General features: G+C 40.9%; 3 protein-coding genes across 8 annotated transcripts in view; 1 reads left to right on the forward strand and 2 right to left on the reverse strand.

The window, feature by feature from the left end:
- The first annotated feature begins 5314 nt into the window (after positions 1–5314).
- Positions 5315–9803, forward strand: LOC143508664 (uncharacterized). The gene is made up of 8 exons (XM_076997325.1): positions 5315–6157; positions 6265–6310; positions 6443–6534; positions 6772–6882; positions 7249–7352; positions 7656–7828; positions 9048–9214; positions 9677–9803. Exons 1-8 carry the CDS (start codon positions 5670–5672, stop codon positions 9801–9803), a joined length of 1308 nt encoding a protein of 435 aa, XP_076853440.1. The 5' UTR covers positions 5315–5669.
- Positions 9296–15281, reverse strand: LOC143497638 (uncharacterized). Of its 6 annotated transcripts, none has more exons than XM_076993388.1 (16): positions 14852–15281; positions 14465–14537; positions 13727–13910; positions 13081–13162; positions 12641–12886; positions 12489–12530; positions 12314–12393; positions 11859–11968; positions 11506–11706; positions 11273–11359; positions 10801–11053; positions 10554–10682; positions 10127–10267; positions 9911–10025; positions 9566–9827; positions 9296–9367 (listed from the first exon to the last, which is right to left on the reverse strand). In XM_076993388.1, the coding sequence occupies exons 3-12, from the start codon at positions 13753–13755 to the stop codon at positions 10676–10678; spliced, it is 1137 nt and encodes a 378-aa protein (XP_076849503.1). In that variant the 5' UTR covers positions 13756–13910; positions 14465–14537; positions 14852–15281; the 3' UTR covers positions 9296–9367; positions 9566–9827; positions 9911–10025; positions 10127–10267; positions 10554–10675. The 6 variants fall into 6 exon arrangements, with proteins under 6 accessions (XP_076849503.1, XP_076849504.1, XP_076849502.1 ...); XM_076993389.1 differs by having other exon boundaries at positions 9298–9367; positions 9595–9827; XM_076993387.1 differs by lacking the exon at positions 9296–9367 and adding an exon at positions 14042–14195 and having other exon boundaries at positions 9374–9827.
- Positions 15282–16425: 1144 nt separating this feature from the next.
- sema3ab (sema domain, immunoglobulin domain (Ig), short basic domain, secreted, (semaphorin) 3Ab) overlaps positions 16426–21278 on the reverse strand; it is a 26611-nt gene continuing 21758 nt past the window's right edge. The window contains exons 14-17 of the mRNA XM_076993392.1: positions 21249–21278; positions 20017–20084; positions 18920–19068; positions 16426–18766 (exon numbers count right to left, since the gene is read on the reverse strand). The exon at positions 21249–21278 is cut by the window's right edge and continues 128 nt beyond it. Of these exons, the coding sequence (XP_076849507.1) occupies positions 18296–18766; positions 18920–19068; positions 20017–20084; positions 21249–21278 (718 nt within the window). The 3' untranslated portion in view covers positions 16426–18295. The remainder of the gene's footprint in view (positions 18767–18919; positions 19069–20016; positions 20085–21248) is intronic.

Genomic DNA, 21278 nt, shown 5'->3' on the forward strand with positions numbered 1-21278 from the left:
TCCCCGGTATGACCCTGGACCGTCCCGACCACGCCAAGACAACGCAGTTGCTACTAGTCATAGTGCTCGTGATACACCTGCCTGTGTTTGTACCAGCGTCTCATTTCAATAAAAGCGGTGTTCTTCCGCATTTGGATCCCTCTCTGCCTGTTCAATACGTTACAGGGGGTATAGTCGACTATAGTCGAATCAGTTGCAGGTCGACTATTGCAGGTCACCCCTAGTTACTACACATCTCCCATTTACTGTATAAATTCTTGTTTGGACTTAAGTGGTTCTGCGTCATAAACGGAACTTGGTGTTTGGTGTGCGCGGCGGAAGAATACACGGTTACGCGGCTCGGGACCGAGGAGGACGTCATCAGGATAGGCTAATATAGAAATTATCGTTATTTATATTGAATAACCTCTCCACCGATCACAGACTTTTCTTCATTTAGTTTTGATACAGTCGGCGCACTTTTCTTCCATTTAAAATGTTAGAACTTTTTTCTTTCGAAACCAATCTTAACATGGATGGTGTTGTTCTGTTTGTATAAAGGCTCTATCCATTGGTGAGAATTTGCCATTTTTTGACTTTTAATTTTTTTGTAACATACCTAGCAGGTAATCTTATTGCTTATATTTTTGCGATAGTGAATCTGATAAAACAAGAGAGCTTCATACCTTTTAAAACTCACCAGGGTTCACTAAATTTGAGGAGGACCCCCAGATAACTCCATTATATAAACATTTATGTACATTTATTGCTCAGGTGTTGCATTTTGTCGCTTCATAGATTCTCTCTTCTCTCCTTACACAGGGTGTTTAGATTAATATACTTTATAAATGTGTTTATTGTGTAGAATTAGGCAAAAGAGGCTGTGTCCCAACTACACCACATTTTCAGTAATTGCTGGCATTGTCTTTTGCCAGGAAAAATTTTCAGTCAAATGAAAATTTCTTGCTTTAACCCATGGTGTAGTACAAATCGCGTGGTGACGATCCTGGTGCGCGCGATCCTGTGAGCGGCGGAAGCGTTTGTACTGGGCGCATGTTTTCGGTAACGATCAGAGATGTATATATACGGTCTCTGGTAACTATATGTGTAGTGTAAAGAACTGTGTTGCCAACTTAACGACTTTTCAGACCCTCTAGCGACTTAAAAAAAAAACGACTAGAGACAAATTTAGCGACTTTTTGTGGTGTTACTGGAGACTTTTGGAGACTCTGAAATAAACACACATGCTCTTCAGATACTGTCCTCAGCGAGCAGCGGGTGCTGCCGTGAGCCCCGTCCCACAACACTCACAGTGCAGTCTCACAGTCATACCCACAGCGCTCCACGTCCATGCTGCTACTCTTATGCTAACACTTAACAACACGGCAAAAAAACCTATTTGTATCATTTACGTAAAAAATGTTTATACAAAGCATTAGAGTCATGAAGTTATTTTGAAAAGTGACTGCCTATTTCAAAGGCAACAGAAGATTCTGTTTCTGATTGTTCAGAGTTCATTTGTAGTTCTAACATATGAAGAGTTTGGTTCCAAAATGCTATAAATCCATTTTGATCAATTTGAGTAAAAATGTGTTTTCTTTAGCAAGAACGTGGTAGGCTGAAAACCACTGTTTTCTGTTTCAAACTTTCAAATACCATACTAAAGTTAAAAAAACACAAACAAATCAAATCAAGATTTTAATATTTAAAGATTTATTTTAAAAAAACAACTAATTTTTTCGCAAAACGCAATAAATCCATGCCATGTTTTTTTCAAAATGTCTTGTATATCCTTTGGCATCAATAGAAATTTTTTTTTACTGAAAATGTGTAAAAAAACAATAACAAATAACTGTAAATTGTACATCTTAATATAATAGTTTGACCATTGGGCCTAAAAACACAAATTTAAAAACATTTCATTAACGAACAAGACATTGTCACGCTACAGCCCCGAACCCCTCCCTTCGAGCGTGTGTTAATGTTGTCCGTGTCTTTACATGTACGTCCGTTGGTGTGTGTGTGTGTGTGTGTGTGTGTGTGTGTTCACTTGTCTCGTTAAGACTAATGTGTTTCACGCGGTGCTTGTTAGGCTACGTGTATATAGTGTGTGTGTTTGTATCATTTGGTGCTCGTCTTTAACGTGACATTCGTTGTGTGTGTGTTATACCGTGTCAGCACGCCGTGAGCGTGTACTGTTTAGTGTATTCTACTGGTGTTATGATGCGCCGTGAGCGTTTACTGTTCAGTGTGATTGACAGCTGTTTCAAGACGCCGTGAGTGTGTCCAGCGTCAAGCTCAATAAACGTAGCCTTTGAACGCACATTGTCTTTGCATCCTCGACTCTCTCGCACCCGTTACAGACATAAATAGTGAAAAGAGTATAACTATTAACATAAATAGTATAACTGCTATACGAACAGGCTCCTCTATACTATCAAAACCGTTCATTTTCGCGTATTTTGAGAGTGAAAAATGAGATATATTTTAACAAAGTAGGCTACAAGAAATGCCGGGTGGCTCAACAGGTCGCGTTCTATGATGTTTCCATATGTGGTGGTGCACTGTGATTGAATGAGTGGAGATGTGGCGTTCTGCGGGAAATCAGGATTGGCGTTTGTTGCATTTTGGAAAGAAAGAGAGAAAGTAGGGCAGTATTACACGGCGGATGTGGCGTTTTGATCAAAATTGAATATTGGCTTTTCAAGAGTGGTCACATACCATTCTGATTCCGGCTCTAACTCATTTTTTTTTAAATGGCGTTTATCGCGTTTTGGAACCAAACTCTTCATATTTAGGGTGTTTTTTACTCACTTTTTTCTCTCCCACGTTATTCCTTTACGGCTTCAAAAACGTATTATGCAAATTAGGCGATGACGTCAGCCAATAGCGACTCTCCTTACTGAGGAAGTTGGCAGCACTGGTAAAGAAACACCCCTCAGATAGAGGGGAAGGTATGGAGAGGATTGTATGCCAAATTGAAAAGTAAACCTTACTAGGCAAAAATGGAAATGCAATCCACAAAATGCATTGCTTTTCCTTACTAACATGCAGAATATGTGCCAAAATGAAATGCAAATGCATTATTACATTACATTTCACTGCACTTTATCTCTTTATTGAAAAACAATACACAACAATTTCCATTCTAAACCAAAACGCTAAATTTGTGCCAGAATTGAATATGTGACGATGGCGGAGTGGCAAAGGACAAGACACAGAATCCTTCTGTGGCGACAGACGTCACTTTTATTTTCACAAATAAGACACAGTAAGCGCACATAAAACATTTAACATACACACGTATAACGTGTAGACTCAGACAACGATGAGCACAGGACACTGCGCGAACGCACATTAAGTAGACAAACCACATAAGTCCCACGTGATTACAAGACAAGCCACAGGTGAGACGGATGATTACAAGACATAACCGCACCCACGAAGATCCACAGACGCAGACTAGGAGACGTAGAACACATGCCCAAAAGGGAGGGGCCGGGGTCCTCAACGTGACAGAATATAATACAGCTTGAAATGTAATCACGGCACAGAGGTATTGCTTTTCAACGTACGGTATTTCAGACATAAATGTCTCCTCTAAATATAATGATCACGAGATTGATTTAAACACTGATGTGATGAAATGAAACATGTCACAATGAAAAGTAAAAGCTCCAGTGTGTGGATTTAGCATTTTGGTTTTGAATGCAAATTGTTGTGTATTGTTTTTCAATAAAGAGATAAAGTGCAGTGAAATGTAATGTAATAGTGCATTTGCATTTCATTTTGGCATGTATTCTGCATGTTAGTAAGGAAAAGCAATGCATTTTGTGGATTGCATTTCCATTTTTGCCTAGTAGGGTTTACTTTTCAATTTGGTATTGAATCCTCTCCATATGAAGGAACATTTACCCGACCAATTTTAATGTTGCGTTGTGTTCCAGGTTTGAAAAGTGCTGGAATTTGGCTAAAGTACTTGAAATTGTAACTGTATTTTGTTTCACAACAAATATCTATCTGACTGAACAGTCCTCTTGTATTATGGTACAAATAATACCGCGCAGCAACTCAAACGTAATGTCAGGAGATGCATTGATACTGTTAAAAATGCACTTCCAACAAAGTGAATATTAGCAGAACTGATTGTCATTTTGCCGTTGTTGGCTACTGAATGTAAAGAACAAAGTAATCTATTATGTAAATGAATTCTAACCTCACTACTTTTAAAATCAAGAAATCAATAATCTAAGTTACTTTTAAAGGGGGTAATCAGTAATCTGATTACTTTTTCAAGGTAACTAAGCCTTCCTGAACATAAGTGAGTGTCTCTGATCACTGGGAGGCTGTGGTATCATCAGAGTGTAAACTAGCAGCACCTCCTGCAGGGAGCGCTTTGGCACTTCAAACCATGTAGGGTTAGCCAGCCTGGTATGGCGTCATTACCGTGCCAAAACTAGGGCGCGCAAAAACACATTTCGCGAGCGTAAATATTCACCTCGCGAGCGTAAATAATTGACTCGCGAGCGTAAATATTCAACTCGCGAGCGTAAAAATGACAGTCGCGAGCACAGAACGCCGAATTGCGTGCGCGTTTGTGTTAGTGCGCGCGCTCAAACTGTCTTTTTTCACGCTCGAGTGTTTTTTTCCTTCTCTATTTTACAACGGCGCTCGCGCGACAAGCACGTTCTCTTCGGATGTTTTTTGCGCGAGTTTTGATAAGGGGTGTTTTTGGCACTTTGGGGGCGGGCTCATGGGAGTTTCTTTCAGTCAATGCTATTGGCTGATGACGGCTCCTGATTTTGTGAGTGACAGCACAGTACATAAAGTCTTTTCAGAAGATGGCGGAGCACGACGAGCGCGGACTGGTGAGTTAGCTACCTATCCAGGTTTGAAGTAAATTTGGGGTTGATTTAATTTATAAGTATAATTTAATAGACAATCTTAACATTTTGTAATGCGCATGCAGTCACTGATTTATGTAGTACCTATGATAATTTTTACTAAAAGTGGATTTTCGTACTGAAGCGTTACCGTAAGTCGTTTGAAAAAGCGAGCTGGGTTAGTTAGCTATAACATGGAGTTCAGGATACAACCTTAATGTCATGTTGGTAACATTAACTTTTTGTTTGCATGCGCTAGAGAGCACATATTAAGTGGATTAGAAACCAAATACCTGTTACTGTTGAAAGGCGAGCCAAGGTTATTTGTATAGTATGTTTCATACACAGCAGCTGTTGAAAGCGCTTAAAGGACATTGATATTTTTAATATAAATAAGTGGTCTTATTGCAAACAGTTTTGGTAGGCCTTGCTTGCTTTTTGAATTGCCATTCATTGAATTCCACTCACTTAATCATACCATAGCTACAGCTAATCTGCTCTAACAATAGTAATCTTTAACTAACAGCTGGTAGTGGCTTAGTATGTTTTTAAGCTTTTTATTATGCTAATTGAGTATTACTTTTCCTAATGTAGTTTTCCTCTGTCTTTGCAGAACATTTTAAGCAGGCAGATTCTCACCAGGTTGCTCTCTAAATTGGAACGGGCATTTACAGGAGAACCTATGGATTTAGATTATATGGAGTTTACATGTAGGCAGGAATTGTATCTTGTGTATGTGTATTGTATGCCCTTTCCAGACACATTGATGTGCCTACAGACATATTACATGCCTTGCAGGAACTATTAATGCTTGTGACAGACCAGATAGAACGTAATAGTGGAAGAAATATGCCAATTGACACAGTACCTGGAGAGACAGGGCGTCCTAGGTTAGACATTGATAGAGAGAGTTTGCAGGAGCTCTTGGAAACTGACCTGCCTGTTCCCTGCATCTCTAAGATGCTGGGAGTGTCAAAAAGAACAGTATTTAGACGAATGCAGGAGTTTGGTCTTTGTCGGAAAAGGCACAGCAGCATGAGTGACGAGGAGCTTGACAGTGTAATACAGAACATTAAACAAGAAATGCCAACTGCCGGCTACCGCATGGTGAAGGGGAGGCTGCTGTCCATGGGTATCCATGTCCAGTGGAGGAGGGTGGCTGCATCCATGCACCGTGTGGACTCTTTGGGCATCCTGACGAGACTAACTGGCTTAGGATGCGTCGTGCGTAGGACATATTCTGTGAATGGACCTCTTTCACTTTGGCATGTGGATACAAACCACAAACTTATCAGGTTGGTGATTTTAATTGTTAGTAAAAGGCTAAACGTAAGTAGACTGTCATTTTACTAATGTAGTAAGTAATTAGATTTGTTTATTGGGTTCCAAAAATGTTTTCTAGGTACAACATTGTATTGTTTGGTGCAGTGGATGGATATTCGAGGAAGGTAATTTCTTAATTTCACTTGGTTTGCTAATGTACTTCTCACAGAAACGGCTTCATGCCATAATTTATGTACTACGAACACTAGAATCCTTGTTTTGTTAAAAGGACCGGTTGTCTTTACTTAATAATACAGGTGATGTGCCTGACTGCTTCTACCAACAACTTTGCATCCACTGCATTTGCTGCTTTCAAGGAGGCAACAGAAAGACATGGCATACCGTCAAGGTAACATTTTTGCAGTTTAAATAGATTTGAAACATTGCTACATACACATGAGGATTTTTCTTGCATTATTACAAGCTCAAATAGTTCAAATTGGCTAGTCTTTCAATTTTTTTCTAACTAAAAGTTGTGAAATACCATGCTGAACAAACTGGACAATTCATAGTTAGTTCATTGTAGTACTAGGATATATATTTTGATGTCTTTTGATGTGTGACTGGTCAACTGTGTGTGTTACAGAGTCAGAGCTGACCAAGGGGTCGAAAATGTTGACATTGCCAGATTTATGTTCAGTGTTCGCGGGACAGACAGGGGAAGCTTTATGTCTGGCAAAAGTGTTCATAATCAAAGGTTGATCATGTTTCATCACACATTTGAGGCATATATTTCCCAGAGGTCCTTCATTGAGGTCCTTAATGTCCTTAATTAAGGAATCATTAAAGTACAAATCTAAATTAATCTAAACTATATTGTAACATTACACATATTTTTCTTCTCTTTGTGTTGTTTTTAAAAAGTAGAATCATTGCATATAAAATATTTGACAGCAATGTGTAAATTATTGTCATTAGAATTCATTAATAAAGGTCAGAGTGATTGAGAGGCTACATTTCAAAGGGTTTCAGCCAACATGTCTCTCTTGCTTGTTCATTTGCTAGCTGGAACCAAATTTTTCATGTGTCTGCATTAAACTGATTAAAATGTTTACGTTCCTAGGATTGAACGTCTATGGCGTGATGTCAGGACCTGTGTCACCTCAAAGTACTACAACATGCTTCAGAGCTTGGAGAAGGTTCAGCTTCTTGATGTTTGCTCCACAGGTTGGGAACCCCAGTCACTCTTTAATGTATTGATAAAACATGGATAATTGGATAGTTACAGTAGCCTTTTAATAAACTTGAACATGCATAAAAGGCAATTGGAGCTTAAGCATTACCAAATTTTCATTGTTCCCCTCATTCTATTTTTGCATGAGTTTCAAAAACTTTTTTTGCTTTAACTGGAAATTTGTTAAATATTTTGACTACCAACAATGGCTAAAATTTGAGCAGTAACTTCATTTGCTCTAATTAAAACACAATTTATTGGTAAGCATTACTTAACTCCTACCTTACACTTAACAGAAGACCTTTTCACTGTCCACACTGTGTTCCTGCCAAAACTGAAGAAAGACCTTGAGTGTTTTGTGGAAGGTTGGAACAATCATCCAATCCGGACGGAAAACAACATGACTCCTGAGCAATTATGGATCATGGGGATGAGAAAAACCAATATTAACCAGCCAGAGGATGCTGAGGTATCCCCCCCCCCTTTTAAGAATCCTGCTACTGCTGTTTAAGCTTCTATAATTGTTTGGTACTAGCAATAGTCTGTGACTATAGTATATTTAGTTTTTGCAGTTTGGTGGAATATTTCCAATTTCCTGTAAACTTGGGTAGACACAATTAGTGATTTTAATTTGTCAAACTCGGACGATAAAAGAACAGCAGTTATAAACTACTGTTCGATTGCTCCAGCAAACACTATAGACCAGTGGTTCTCAAACTTTTTACACAAAGTACCACCAACTGTCAAACGAAAAACCTCCACGTACCACCACCCTCCCCCCCCCCCCCCAAAAAAAAAGAAAAAGCTGTTTGGCGAGTTTAAGTTGTTGACGGGGGGTTAGCGAACGTAAATTGTTACCGGGAGGATGTAAAATGGACACAAGATAAGTATTATATCGCGGTGGTTGGTGCCAGAGCGAACTAGTAACTCATTGAATCATAGATGTGGATCAGAGGTAAATAAACTAGATTTTTTTTGTCGGCGTGAGAAATCGGATGTGTGGCGTGTGAAGACGGTCAAATGCGTGTGTCTCACGCTCAATGCGTGAAAGTTGGCAACCCTGCTCATTACACACATATGTTATAATGTAGTTCTCCTGTAGTTCGTGTTGGTAGGGGTTTACAGCACAAAAAGTCTTCGTGCGACATGTCCTCATACTCATATCGCACGGAAACAAGCAAGTTGGCTAAATCTGCGACATCTATGGATTCATCTAACTGCAGTGAGAAGCATTTACTCATTTTAATTCTCTCGGTCAATGTTTGTCTGACGTTGTTCGCCATTTCATCAATTCTGCGAGTGACTGTGTCGTTTGAAAGATGCACCAGATCGAGCTGTTTAGCGACATTTTCTCCGCAAATAATACGAGTCATCCCTTTTAGTTTCTGAATTTCAGGACTTGTCATAATTCTGTTTTAATTAAAAAATGTGTTGTGTAAAAAAAAAAAAAAAAAACTCAAAGCATCTTTTATTTTCCGAGCTCATCTGGCGTACCACCGCGGGGTGCTCTGCGTACCACCAGTGGTACGCGTACCACAGTTTGAGAACCACTGCTATAGACAGTGACAGTTCCTAATTGCGCAGTAGTATCATAATTTAAAATAGTTCATTCTGTTGTGTTACATTTATTGTACAATGTAGTGTGTTGAAGTTTAGGCTCAGTACTCTGTTCTGTTTTTCTGCACTAGGATATAGAGGAGCCAGACATTGACTGGGACATTGCAACAACCCACAGCGGTGAGATGGATGGTGAGATCATGGTTCCTCAGATCGAGCCTCCTTTGAGTGAACAACAAAGACAAGGAGTTCAGTTGCTCATTGAACAGAGTGACCCAGACATGTCAGCAAGGGACCTGTATTTAAAACAAACCATCAGCCAGTGGCAAAAATATATTCACGACATGTTAAAGGCTCTTAAATAAAGACAACTGTAAATGTACGAGTTTGTTTATTGGGAACTGGGGACAGGCGAATTAGTTCAACAACTTGACAGTTCCTCAGCCATGATCTACAGTAAGACAAACAAGTAAAATATGGTTATTCATAAATGCATATGGAATGTGTACATTCACACCAACTCAACCTTATTGAAAGTAATAGTTTTATCCACTTTAATAGACTTAAACAAAAAGGACCAACAAAAGCAATGAAGTCAACATGTATTAACACAAGTTGATATTTTAGTAATAATAGAAATGGTGATTACTGTCAAATGAGGTTGTTTGAAAACTCAGCTCTTTAAACGAGGCCAAAGCCAGTCTCCACAGATTGAATACAGACAGCAAGATCATCCTCAAGCTCCTCAAATCTCCTGTAGTGGTTTGGTATCCGTAGACGTTCTGAACATGTTGCTGAGGTTGGAAGGTGTCTGGGTCCTCTGGACTGAACGACTTCCAGCTTCAGGCATCGAGGTGGCACTTCCCAGCCAGTCCAGAACCTCATAAGCATCTTTAAGCTTTTAGGGGATGCTAAGCCAAACAACATAGTAAGTAATTTGCTGACATTTCACATACTGATATGTAACATTAATTAAAAAAAAAGGAATGAGTACCCCGTTGAACAAATCTTCTGAAAAATTCAGAGAGAAGAGTAAGCATCTCTTGAGGCATGTCATCATCTTCGCTATCGGATCCTGGCTGGGGCCACATAATGGCCTGCAGGATAAGCTTCAGTTTTGTATTGAAAGATTGAATAGAAAAGTTCACAATTATGTAAAACTTAACCCAAGCCACCAAACTGTTCTTAAAACATTTTTTAAAATGGCTACCTGTGGGGTTAACTGAACATCTTTGTCTGTAGGGAACAGCAGGGGTACAACATCAGGTCTGTGTTCGATAATTGGCCAGATGCCCGTGTCTTTTATCCCTTTCCTGAGTTGTTTAATCTGAGCAGTCACTCTACCAAGCACCTGTAAAAATTAAATGCAGAGCATAGATAAGGTAGTTTCAAATGTGTTTTGGTGCACACATTTTAGAGGCTTGATTACTTCTTATTTAGGACAACAGCAAACGTAAGTAGCAGTCAGCTGGTGAGAGATCCAACTACATATTTCGTGCTGTCTCAATTACTGTTTATGGCTGTTTAAGTCACAGCAATTAATGTTGATATAATGAATTATGCATTATTTATATTAGGAGTAAATTATATTATGGCATGACAAAATGTACCTCAAAATATTAAAGAATTATACGTACAGCATGGGAGAGGAGCTGTTGAAATATTAGCAGCTTGTTGGTGTGCTTTGTAGGGACTGTGCAGTACCAGTCCAAACAGAGCCTGGTTATTCTTGAGGATTCTTCCTCAGTCCACTCTTCCTTCAGCAGCTTTAACACATTAGTTTCATTGTCAAAGTTCTCTGAAATTATCCCAAGACATCTGTACATTTCTAAACCCATTAGAGTTCTGTTCTAAACCCATAGTTCTGTGTCTAGTGGTACTCACAAGGTTTCCCTTTGCTCCATGTCAGGGCAGTCATTTAGGCACAGTTTTGATTTCGTCATCTCATTTTGGCCATTCATCAAAGCACTGACTACTGCCCGACTCAACCCACTCAGTGTAGGACCACCATTAATCACAGAGTGGCCAAGGATCCTTCCCGCCATGCGGAACAGGTCACTCTCCAACAGCACTGGTGATGCAGCAGGGACCAGGTGCTCAGGTTCTCCTTCAAACAGGAGAGTCTCTGCTGCATTGCCTGCATCAAGATCCATTAATTGTATTGAAATCAAAGGAAAAAAATATTTTGCTAGTCTGCTAATGTTTAGCATAACCAAAGTGGCAAAAAACTTTCATGCAACATGTAACCATGTTATCACGTATGCGATCAGATAGTAATACTTATTCATTAAGATTGTTAATAAGTATTAATACTCAGTGCTCAGTACTTTGAAACAAGAGTTAACAGTACACATACCAAAGTTTAGGTTAAATCCGTGTTTTAACCTGGAAATGGCTAATGATAGGATATGTCTAGCCACACCTACTCCAATAGCAGCATCCCCTACAATAACAAAATGTTTAAAAGCATACAGTGAAAAACTGATCAGAATAAAGTGCATGAAAACGTTGCTGGGTTGGATAGAGAATACTGTTCATTGTGTTTTAGTTCATGCACTGCATGATTTTAACCAATTTCTCACTATATACCTTTAATCATGCAGTGGAAAGGAGCTGTCCACTGGCGTTTTTCACGGTCCTCTTTGTAGAAACGGATAAGCGAACCGTCCCTTTGCTCGTCATCTGTTGCATCCAAGTTCAAATATAGCGAAGGCTGACTCTCCCCTTCTTGCTTAAGTTGTTCCAAAAAGAAGCGTAAAGCCTCTTGTGGGTCTTTTATCGATTTCCATGCTTAATGAAAAAGAGCAGATACACTTGTTCATATAAAAAAATACAGGATATAAGGGGAAAATGCTCTGACTGAACTGGACAAATTTACAGCAAACAAAAATAAAATCTCATATAAATATACTTAAATAAAAACATTTAGATTGTTACATTACCTTCTATTCCTGGACGTAAGGGGGAAGCATTTGTAAGTACTGACTGAACCATAGTAGCTGCATAGGACGTGCTGGGTTCCTCACCAGGGTCAAGATGACTGCTAAGTGGTCTTACAACAGCAAAAGACCATTTACAGGTTATACCAGTTATGTCCACAATGACTTTTCATTCATTAAAATAAAGCACTTGCAAACTGCCAAAAAAAGGTCAAGCATATAGTGGGAAAACATTGAGCTTATCTTAACAAAATAGACAAAATATGGGTTGGCATTTCTTTGATTTCTTAATTGAAATAAGTAAAGGAATCGAACTACGCCAATATCATTCCACTATGTACAGACTGCTTAAATCTGGACTCAAACCAGACCAGAACCATCAGTTGAAAAGCCCTGGAGGAAATATTAGTGTACTGCACATGCTCTACATGAACTGGTTCATGTCATTAGATACCTACCGCTCTGACTCTTCACCACATGAGCTTGCATGTAAAGGCAGGCTATTCACAGGGTATGGCACCTCACAGATGGGGCAAAGCTGCAAAACACAGAAATGGTATAGATACATTTTAATGGCCTTTCCAATTAGGTGATATCCCAGACTGGAACTTTGTTATTAATACTTTACGTTACCTCAGTTTGATCATTGGCAACTTCACAATCAGAGTCAGAGACCTGGCAGTTCAAGATAAAAAGTCAATGCCACAATTACTAATGCCTATAAAACCATCAGAAAGGAATAGGTGCATATTGACAGGAGCAAAGCTACTGCATGTAGTACATACGTTGACAGTTTGCTGACAGTCTTTAACATGAAGTGACAGCAGCTGCACAGGTACAGGGATCTGACAGTTGTTGCACTTTGCCTTAGGCATCCTGGAGAACTCTTCAGCTGTGAAGGGCAAAGGGCTGGTGTCCAAGCTGCCCTGGATGGGCATAATATAATCCCGTATAGCCAGTTGCCAGTTGGGCACCAGAATAGCCCTCTGCCTCAGGTGACACAACGTTAAGCTTTCGTTGCCCTGAGCCTCCTGTTTAATTGAAATAAAAGTCATTATGGATAAGAAGCACCAAATAAATTGCTTGTAAAGCAACCTGCTAAGTCCTGTAAAGCGCTTTGTGACAACGCTTTGTGTGTTGTGAAAAGCGCTATACAAATATATTTGATTTGATTTGATTTAAGTCAAGATTGTCACTGAACTTTCAAATAAATAAAATTTCTTACCAGCTGCTTTGTACAGCAACCAGGCCCCATCCAAAGCAGCCATTTTGGGGAAGGATTCTGTAAGGAGTGCTGAAATCTGAGACTGAATGTGAAAACAAGTGTCATATAAAAAGTGAATTTTGTACTTCTGTTTTCCATCCATTATCTTTATCGTTTAATCCCGCTAATCAGGGTAATGCAGGGGATGGAGCCAATTCCAGCATCAATGGGCGAAGGCAGGTACACCATGGACAGGTTGCCCGTCCACTACATGGCCAACACACCCACACGCACTTACATCTATAGGCAATTTAATGACTGATAAACCTAACACACATCTTTGGACTGTGGGAGGAAATCGGAGTACGAGGAGAAAACCCATACAGGCACAGGAAGAACATGCAAACTCCACACAGAACGGCCGAGACCCAGACCGCCTTGCCATGAGGCGAAAATGCTAACCACCACACCACGATGCCTCCCATACTTCTGCTATCAATAATCTAAATATTCCAACATAGATCCACAGTATTTGGGAGTGGAACAAATCTCTTAGTAGAAATCACTTAATTAGGGAAATAAAATGTGTGTCAATTGTTGGAATAAGCGATGACAAGAATACCCAGAATAACATGAATAATGTCCAAAATAAAAATTTTATACTTGCTTCTGAATGGTTGGCATCTTCAGGAACATCAATGGTCCTTCGCCCCAGCCCAGCCTGGAGAAGCACCATCTCCTCAACAGTCTTGGGCGTATGAGCCATAACTTTGTCCATTAAAAAAAACTTTACTGCCCTTTTTCGAAGCTTGACATTTGTGGTTCTCTTCTTAAACACACCTGGAAATGCTCTGGAAAAGGGGGAATATATCAAATACAATCACTATTAATTAACATATATTTTGGATATGTAGAAATGAGAAAAAAAAAAACATTAAAAATGTTTATCCTTGGCTTTCAATTTCTTCCATGTTATTCAGACCTGGCCATATTTTCATCCACGCTGCTGCGTGAGGTGCTTGAGGTTGCAGACACAGCGGGCGGGGGTGCTTCTGTTCTGCGGCTTATCTGCCGCCTTGTCCCTGGGGGTGCCTGCTCCCCTGATGCTGTCTGGCCTCTCTGAACCTGAGCTCTATCTACATTATTAGCCTAATAAGTCATCCTAGTAGTGGTACTGTGTAAACGATCAGCTTTAATGGTAGCACTACATGAACTGTTGTAGCTACAAAACGTGACACTGGAGACAACTATATCCTGAGCTTGTTTTAAATTAATTACAAAAGTGTAGGTACAACTGAATCACTAGGATATAGCAGACGCCATGCCAAAGTAAAATAGCCAAGTGGAAATTAGCTATGAAAAGATGGAACTAGGTCTAACAGAAACGTGTAATGGGTTACTTTACCATTTTGAGATGGCAACTCCAAGGCGTGCTGCAGCATTCCGATGATGCGCCTCGCTGCATTTTGTAATTGCGACTAGTTTAAGTTGGAAGAATAAACAAATTGTTAGCGCTAGCTAACGAAAATATCTTCGTAATGTTAGTTACCAACATGACATTAAGGTTGTATCCTGAACTCCATGTTATAGCTAACTAACCCAGCTCGCTTTTTCAAACGACTTACGGTAACGCTTCAGTACGAAAATCCACTTTTAGTAAAAATTATCATAGGTACTACATAAATCAGTGACTGCATGCGCATTACAAAATGTTAAGATTGTCTATTAAATTATACTTATAAATTAAATCAACCCCAAATTTACTTCAAACCTGGATAGGTAGCTAACTCACCAGTCCGCGCTCGTCGTGCTCCGCCATCTTCTGAAAAGACTTTATGTACTGTGCTGTCACTCACAAAATCAGGAGCCGTCATCAGCCAATAGCATTGACTGAAAGAAACTCCCATGAGCCCGCCCCCAAAGTGCCAAAAACACCCCTTATCAAAACTCGCGCAAAAAACATCCGAAGAGAATGTGCTTGTCGCGCGAGCGCCGTTGTAAAATAGAGAAGGAAAAAAACACTCGAGCGTGAAAAAAGACAGTTTGAGCGCGCGCACTAACACAAACGCGCACGCAATTCGGCGTTCTGTGCTCGCGACTGTCATTTTTACGCTCGCGAGTTGAATATTTACGCTCGCGAGTCAATTATTTACGCTCGCGAGGTGAATATTTACGCTCGCGAAATGTGTTTTTGCGCGCCCTAGTTTTGGCACGGAAATGACACCATAGCCTGGCCCTTCCATTGCCCCACAGGGCTCACCTTCAATACCAAAACTAAAGTCTTCATTCATCACACCCCCACTGATGAGCATTCTCACACAAAGCATTTAGTGAGCTAAGCACAATAACCTCTGACCTGGAAAAGCTTCACTTGTGTGCCACAATTTGGTTTGCCAGTGGTGTCTCTTTATCAGGTAGTCAAACCTTATAAACAACACTACAGGTTCTCACACCACTAATCACTCACTGCTACAGAAATGTCCAAATAGCCAAAATAATTATACAACAGTATATATGTGGCATTATACCAAAATGACTTAACAAAGAGTGTAATTAAATAATAATTAGATAGATGCTGTTTCTGATTTAAACTGTGGGGGGCGACCAAACTCCATATTCTGCAGAATGTAATTACATGTACCACAACTAGATGGCAGACGTATCTCGTGCTTAACTAGATTTGCAGCAAGAATTTGTACCATGAATCATTGGTGGTGATTAACATTAGTTCCGTTCATCATATCACATTAATTTTTTTATGTTCTCAAACTTCAGAAATTATTCAGATTTAGAGTGTGTAGTGCCACACAAATTTAGTAATTTTTTAGTTTTACATGAAATTAATAATAGTATTTCACATAATTTGCTGACCTAGTAAAATACAATACCAATAGTCTATGCAATGTTTACATCACTACGTTATATTAGACTATTTGTGAAACTGCTCTATATACCAAAGAACAGAACTGCTACCTGAATAAATAGAACAGTGCAGCGATTATAGGTCTAACTAACACATGCCTCATCACTGTTCACCACTGTTCACGCACACAAGACACTAGAACGTTCTATCTAGCCCACATCTAGGTTAAGTTACACATCTAGGCTAAGTGAATATACTCTCATCTGAAGAGTCTATATACTTGAAAAGGTGAAACAGCAGAACAGCTATCTTTAAATATCTTATTATATCATGAATGTAGAAGAGTGTTTTCAGATGCTGAATGAACATGAATCTAATCAAGTTCACTTTCTATGAGACAACCACAGAAATCATCCAATAGGACGTCGACTGTTCGGCTGTGTCAGTGTGAAGCCATCGAACCCACCAGAGCAAAAGGAGAACAAACAGCCCACCTCTCCACACAGGTTCTTAACAGACATTTATTAGAACAGCAGAATACATGCCAAAACAAGTCACGTAGAGCAGCACTGTCGTCATTCTCCCCCTTCCGTCTCGTGGAACCCAAACGTTGCAGAAGTGTCCCGTTATCTATCCCAAGGTCACTCAACCATATACTGTTTTAAATTTGCATTCATAATCTTGTATTATAACTGCGAACTGCAAGTTGCTGTGGTCTATACATCATTAGGTGGAACTACAGTGAGAGAGAGTACCAAGGGTAGCAGCAGCCCGTAGCGAACACTGTGTTTGTCACATATCTAATATGTACACCTCAGAGGAACTGTGGACTGTCCAGAGTTTACAGCCTCACCTGGAACTCACAACATTATTCACTAGTTACTGAAAATGCCAGACAGTGCTATGAGGAGGAGAGCAATCCCATGCAGGCTGGACACACTGGGTTATATCTTGGACAGTTATAGTTCTTTCCAAATATTTGACACTCTGGTGTGTTTATGGGGGTATGCTGGCTCAAAAACCTTTAACTAAATCCAATGTGTGTGAAAAAGCATCAGACTATAAAAGGAATTTAATTGCTCTCGTTTCCTGAAAGAAGGTGTCCTGGTTCCAGCTCAGTGCATACTGGAGAAGTATCCCCCTACAAGACATGATCTGTGGCCACACCCAGAGACACATCCAGAAACAAGCCACACCCAAAAAGGAGTCACACCCAGGCCCTGAAGTTTACATGAGGATCATATGGCATTTGAAAAGCTTTTGCTGTTTACCAATGAAAACCTTCACTTTGCTTTAGGCTAGCTGTTTAATTCTTAAACCTAATTCAAAACAGGCAGAAAACAGCTTTACGTCAACTTTTACAACAGAATACACATAAAAAAGAGAGAGAGAGGTGAGAGAGGTGACACTTAAGTCGTATCATCTGAGAAAGACGTGAAAAAGCCAATTCATTCCCATTAAGGAATGCAAATACAAAAACAGAACACATGACACATGAGGAAAGAAACATCTGATTAAAGGGTGATTAAAGGGACAGTCTCCCTGACAGCATGGCACCTTTGGCTCTGTTGTTGTAGTTTCCATATAGGGGGAAAAGATTGTGTGTGGAAATAGAAAAAATGAAATGTGTATAAATTGTCTTATTACCACTCCCCATCTCCAAAAGACAAACAACTAAAATGCCGCAGTTTCAGAGAGAATGAAGAAACCCCATTAATTAAAAAATTATATTATGCAATATTTTACATATAGCTCTGGAAAAGAACATAATTAAATATTAATCTAAAAAATATCTGAAATGCATTTGAGTTTTAAAAGCTTATTCTAAGGAGGAGCCGGTTATTAATGAGATGGCCTTTAGGAACAGGTCAAAACAAAGATGAGCACTGGGGTGTGTTTCTGTTGGATCTTATGTATATATATATATATATATATATATATATATATATATATATATATATATATATAGTGCACTGGAATCTTAAGGAAAGTTAAAACAGTGGTCTTCAGGTTTTCTTCTGTTTTTACAGATCTGATCATGATACTGAGCCTCAAATAGATGCAAGACTGTCTCAAACAAGTTCCTGTTTTACCATATAATATTTACATAATATTATTACTGGATGTTATTGTCCAGTCTGTACGTGAGTGAAGTTTTCCACTGGGTTCTCCCAGGGCTCAAGTCTGGTTGAACATTTCCGTGTGTGAGTGCGCCGTGCGGAGAGGTGAACCCTCTCTGGTGCGCACTCTGGTGGAAGGGTGAACACTGCCCATCTGCGCCTCTCTCAGTGTTCCAGTCTGTGGAGCAGTCTGAGTCTCTCACTTCTGTCTGGTAATATTTCTGTGTGTGTTTTCAGTCAGGCAGGCGTGCGGTCACACGCTGCGGGGTGGCCGCTGTGTCTCGTGGGTCCTACGATTACGGCCCTTTTTGCTCTCCTGCATGAGCTTCCACTTGTTGGCGTGCGATTGGCCCGCGTGCAGGAGGTGCGAGGCATGCGATTGGCTGGCATGCATGATGTGGGCTTTCTGACGACGCTGTTTCCTCTCCCTCCTCCACACCTGCTCGCATAGCTGGTCAACGCTGTTCAGACTGGGTGGGTTGATGAGGGACAGGAAGTCCTGGTACCACATCTTACCATGGGGGGGTTGGCCAGCGTCAGGGGGGTCACGGTGTAAGAGGTCGTCCAGGTACTCAGAGGGGATGACGTGGAGGGTGAGGCGTAGGAGGGTCTGGATGAAGCCGTGCTCCACGGCGTGGCAGTAATACACCCCCGAGTCCTTCTGCAGCAAAGTGCGGATCAGCAGACCCTGCTCGGTACCCATCACCCGCTCATCTGCCTTTATCTACACACACACACACACACACACACACACACACAAGTCAAATGGCTGTGCAATCAAACACCTCTTTGAACATTCCTGATTTTCTTTAACTCTGTCACACTTTCTCTTCTTCCTTTGCACACACACACACACACACACACACACACACTATACCTCCTGTTTGTGGTCCTCCCCATGTCTCTGAACCTGCCAGTAGATGAGAGCATGCTGGGACTTGGGGCTGCACTCCAGGAAGGAGCTGCTGTTCTCCACGCTGTACACGGTCTTGTCCAGCAGGGTTCTGTCCTGCTGCCTCTCCTCATCTGCACAGGGGGGGTAGAATGAGAGATTTCCCCCCACACAGCACATTCCCCTCGGCATGGTGTGGGGAGCCACTGTGGTTTGGCTGGGTGAAGTGGCCTGTGTGTGGGTCTCAGTGCCTCGTGTGAATGTGTCCACGTTCATTCCAGTCACATTCTCACGTATCTCCAAGAGGCCCAGACAGCATGTCGGGAGGATATGAGCACATAATTCAAACCATGAACACAGATACATGCACACATGTGCACGCACACACACACACACACACACACACACACACACACACACACGCACGCACGCACGCACGCACGCACGCACGCACGCACGCACGCACGCACGCACGCACAAGCACGCGCACACACACACACACACACACCCGTTACACAAAAGCACACGCTCCCAGCCACACACATACACAGAAGCATAACACATAGTTTCTCATTACCATGTTTTAGGCTTAAATCTGTCTTTGAACATAGTATTCCCCTGAGAAGGAGTGGAGGTTCTCCATCCTGTGCTCACTTCATCAGCATTTATGCCTCCATCCTGCGCTCTCTGTTTTTTCCGGGGTCTGTTTAGTCTTTCTGGGGAATGTCAGCATGCAACTCTGCACACCTGCTCTACTAGTGCAATGAGGTGTGTGAAGACCACATCGCTGTCACACATGAACATTGGCGTGGTGGACTCGTGTGCGGTTGTGTGTGTGTTTGTGTGTGGGTTTGTGTGTGCGTTTGTGTGTGCGTTTGTGTGTGGCCTTGGTGTCCCATGTTTCTGAAACAGCTGTAAAAATGATCCCCTAAAATAAAATATGTATTTAACTTAGTACATGTGAAAGTCCCCCAAAGAGCTGTGTCTCTCTTGAAGCCTGTAAATTATCCCTCATCTCTCTGAGTGAATTGCTGATATAGGATCATGTTAGCGTGGGTTATAACAGGGAGTGAATGTGTTACCATGGCGCTGCAGATCCGAGCACTGGGTGAGAGGGTCTCCGTTCCTGATGTCCTGTCTCCGAGTCCTCCTACACACAGCCACACAGAGGTGACAGCATCAGGCACACACACACTGAACCATCAGCCACCGCGGCAGGTCTAAACCAGGCCTAGCTGCCTTATAGAGGATATCTCAGCCGCTAGCTCACACAGCAAACTGCACCCAGTCTCAGAAGAGCATAAATATATATATATATGTGTGTGTGTGTGTGTGTGTGTGTGTGTGTGTGTGTGTGTGTGTGTGTGTGTGGATGGGTGTGTGTGTGTGGATGGATGTGTGTATGTGTGTGTGTGTGTGTGGATGGGTGTGTGCTTGTGTGGGTGTTTGTGTGTGTGAAATGGTACCTGTTTAAGCTTTGGGCTATTTAGTCTCTGTAGTATAGCCAACTCTCTGTATGCCATTTCTAAAAAACTGTGCCAAGCCACATATGTCCTGAGTCTGTATGGATGAATATCTCTTTGAGGTAATTTCAGCACAATAATGTAGCCAATATGTGCTGCCTTCTCCCCACTAACACAAATAAAGAGTCTCTCTCCTATAGACCTGTAGAAATATGAACCTGCACCATACACTGTGTGTTGAAGAACTCTACCATGTCCTCATTATAGGAATATATAAGTCCTACCCACTGCTAAAGTAACTTTCAAAATAAAGTTTTCATGTTTACTGCAGAGAAGTTTTTGATACAGTCCTTACATGAGTATGTAAACAAAGGCAACAGCAAGTCTCATACTCAAATGCTTATACTCATATCCTCGAATCCTTACAGAAACAAAATGTTCCTTCTGTGTTCATATGCCAGTTTCAAAGGCTTCTATAATTTGGAAAATACCCAATATTCTCCTGTATCTTCTAGGAAGGTCATCATATGAGATCCCTTCCCAAATGCCCCCCAACAAACCAAGAGCAGATTCTCAGCAGGGTCGTTTTACACATCGTGTGTTATCTTTACAACAACGAGTGTATTTTAGAAATAGCTGCACTTTATGACAGCGTAATAGTGCCAACATTCTAAACATGGTATGAGCAGCAACAGCCTTGAATAACATTCTCCTGTCTTAAGTGTTTTTTGAACTCTTGACACATAAACTACAATTCCCTTTCATCCACTGTAAGCACTGCCAGTGTAAGTGGTGCCTGCCAGATGCCAGGCGTGCGTCCAGGTCAGTGCAGCTGGGAGTCTGGGGCGGACCTCTTAGCTGTGGGGAAGTATCGGGAGCAC

Source organism: Brachyhypopomus gauderio, chromosome 2 (assembly GCF_052324685.1).
Source record: "Brachyhypopomus gauderio isolate BG-103 chromosome 2, BGAUD_0.2, whole genome shotgun sequence".
Lineage (NCBI taxonomy): Eukaryota > Metazoa > Chordata > Actinopteri > Gymnotiformes > Hypopomidae > Brachyhypopomus > Brachyhypopomus gauderio.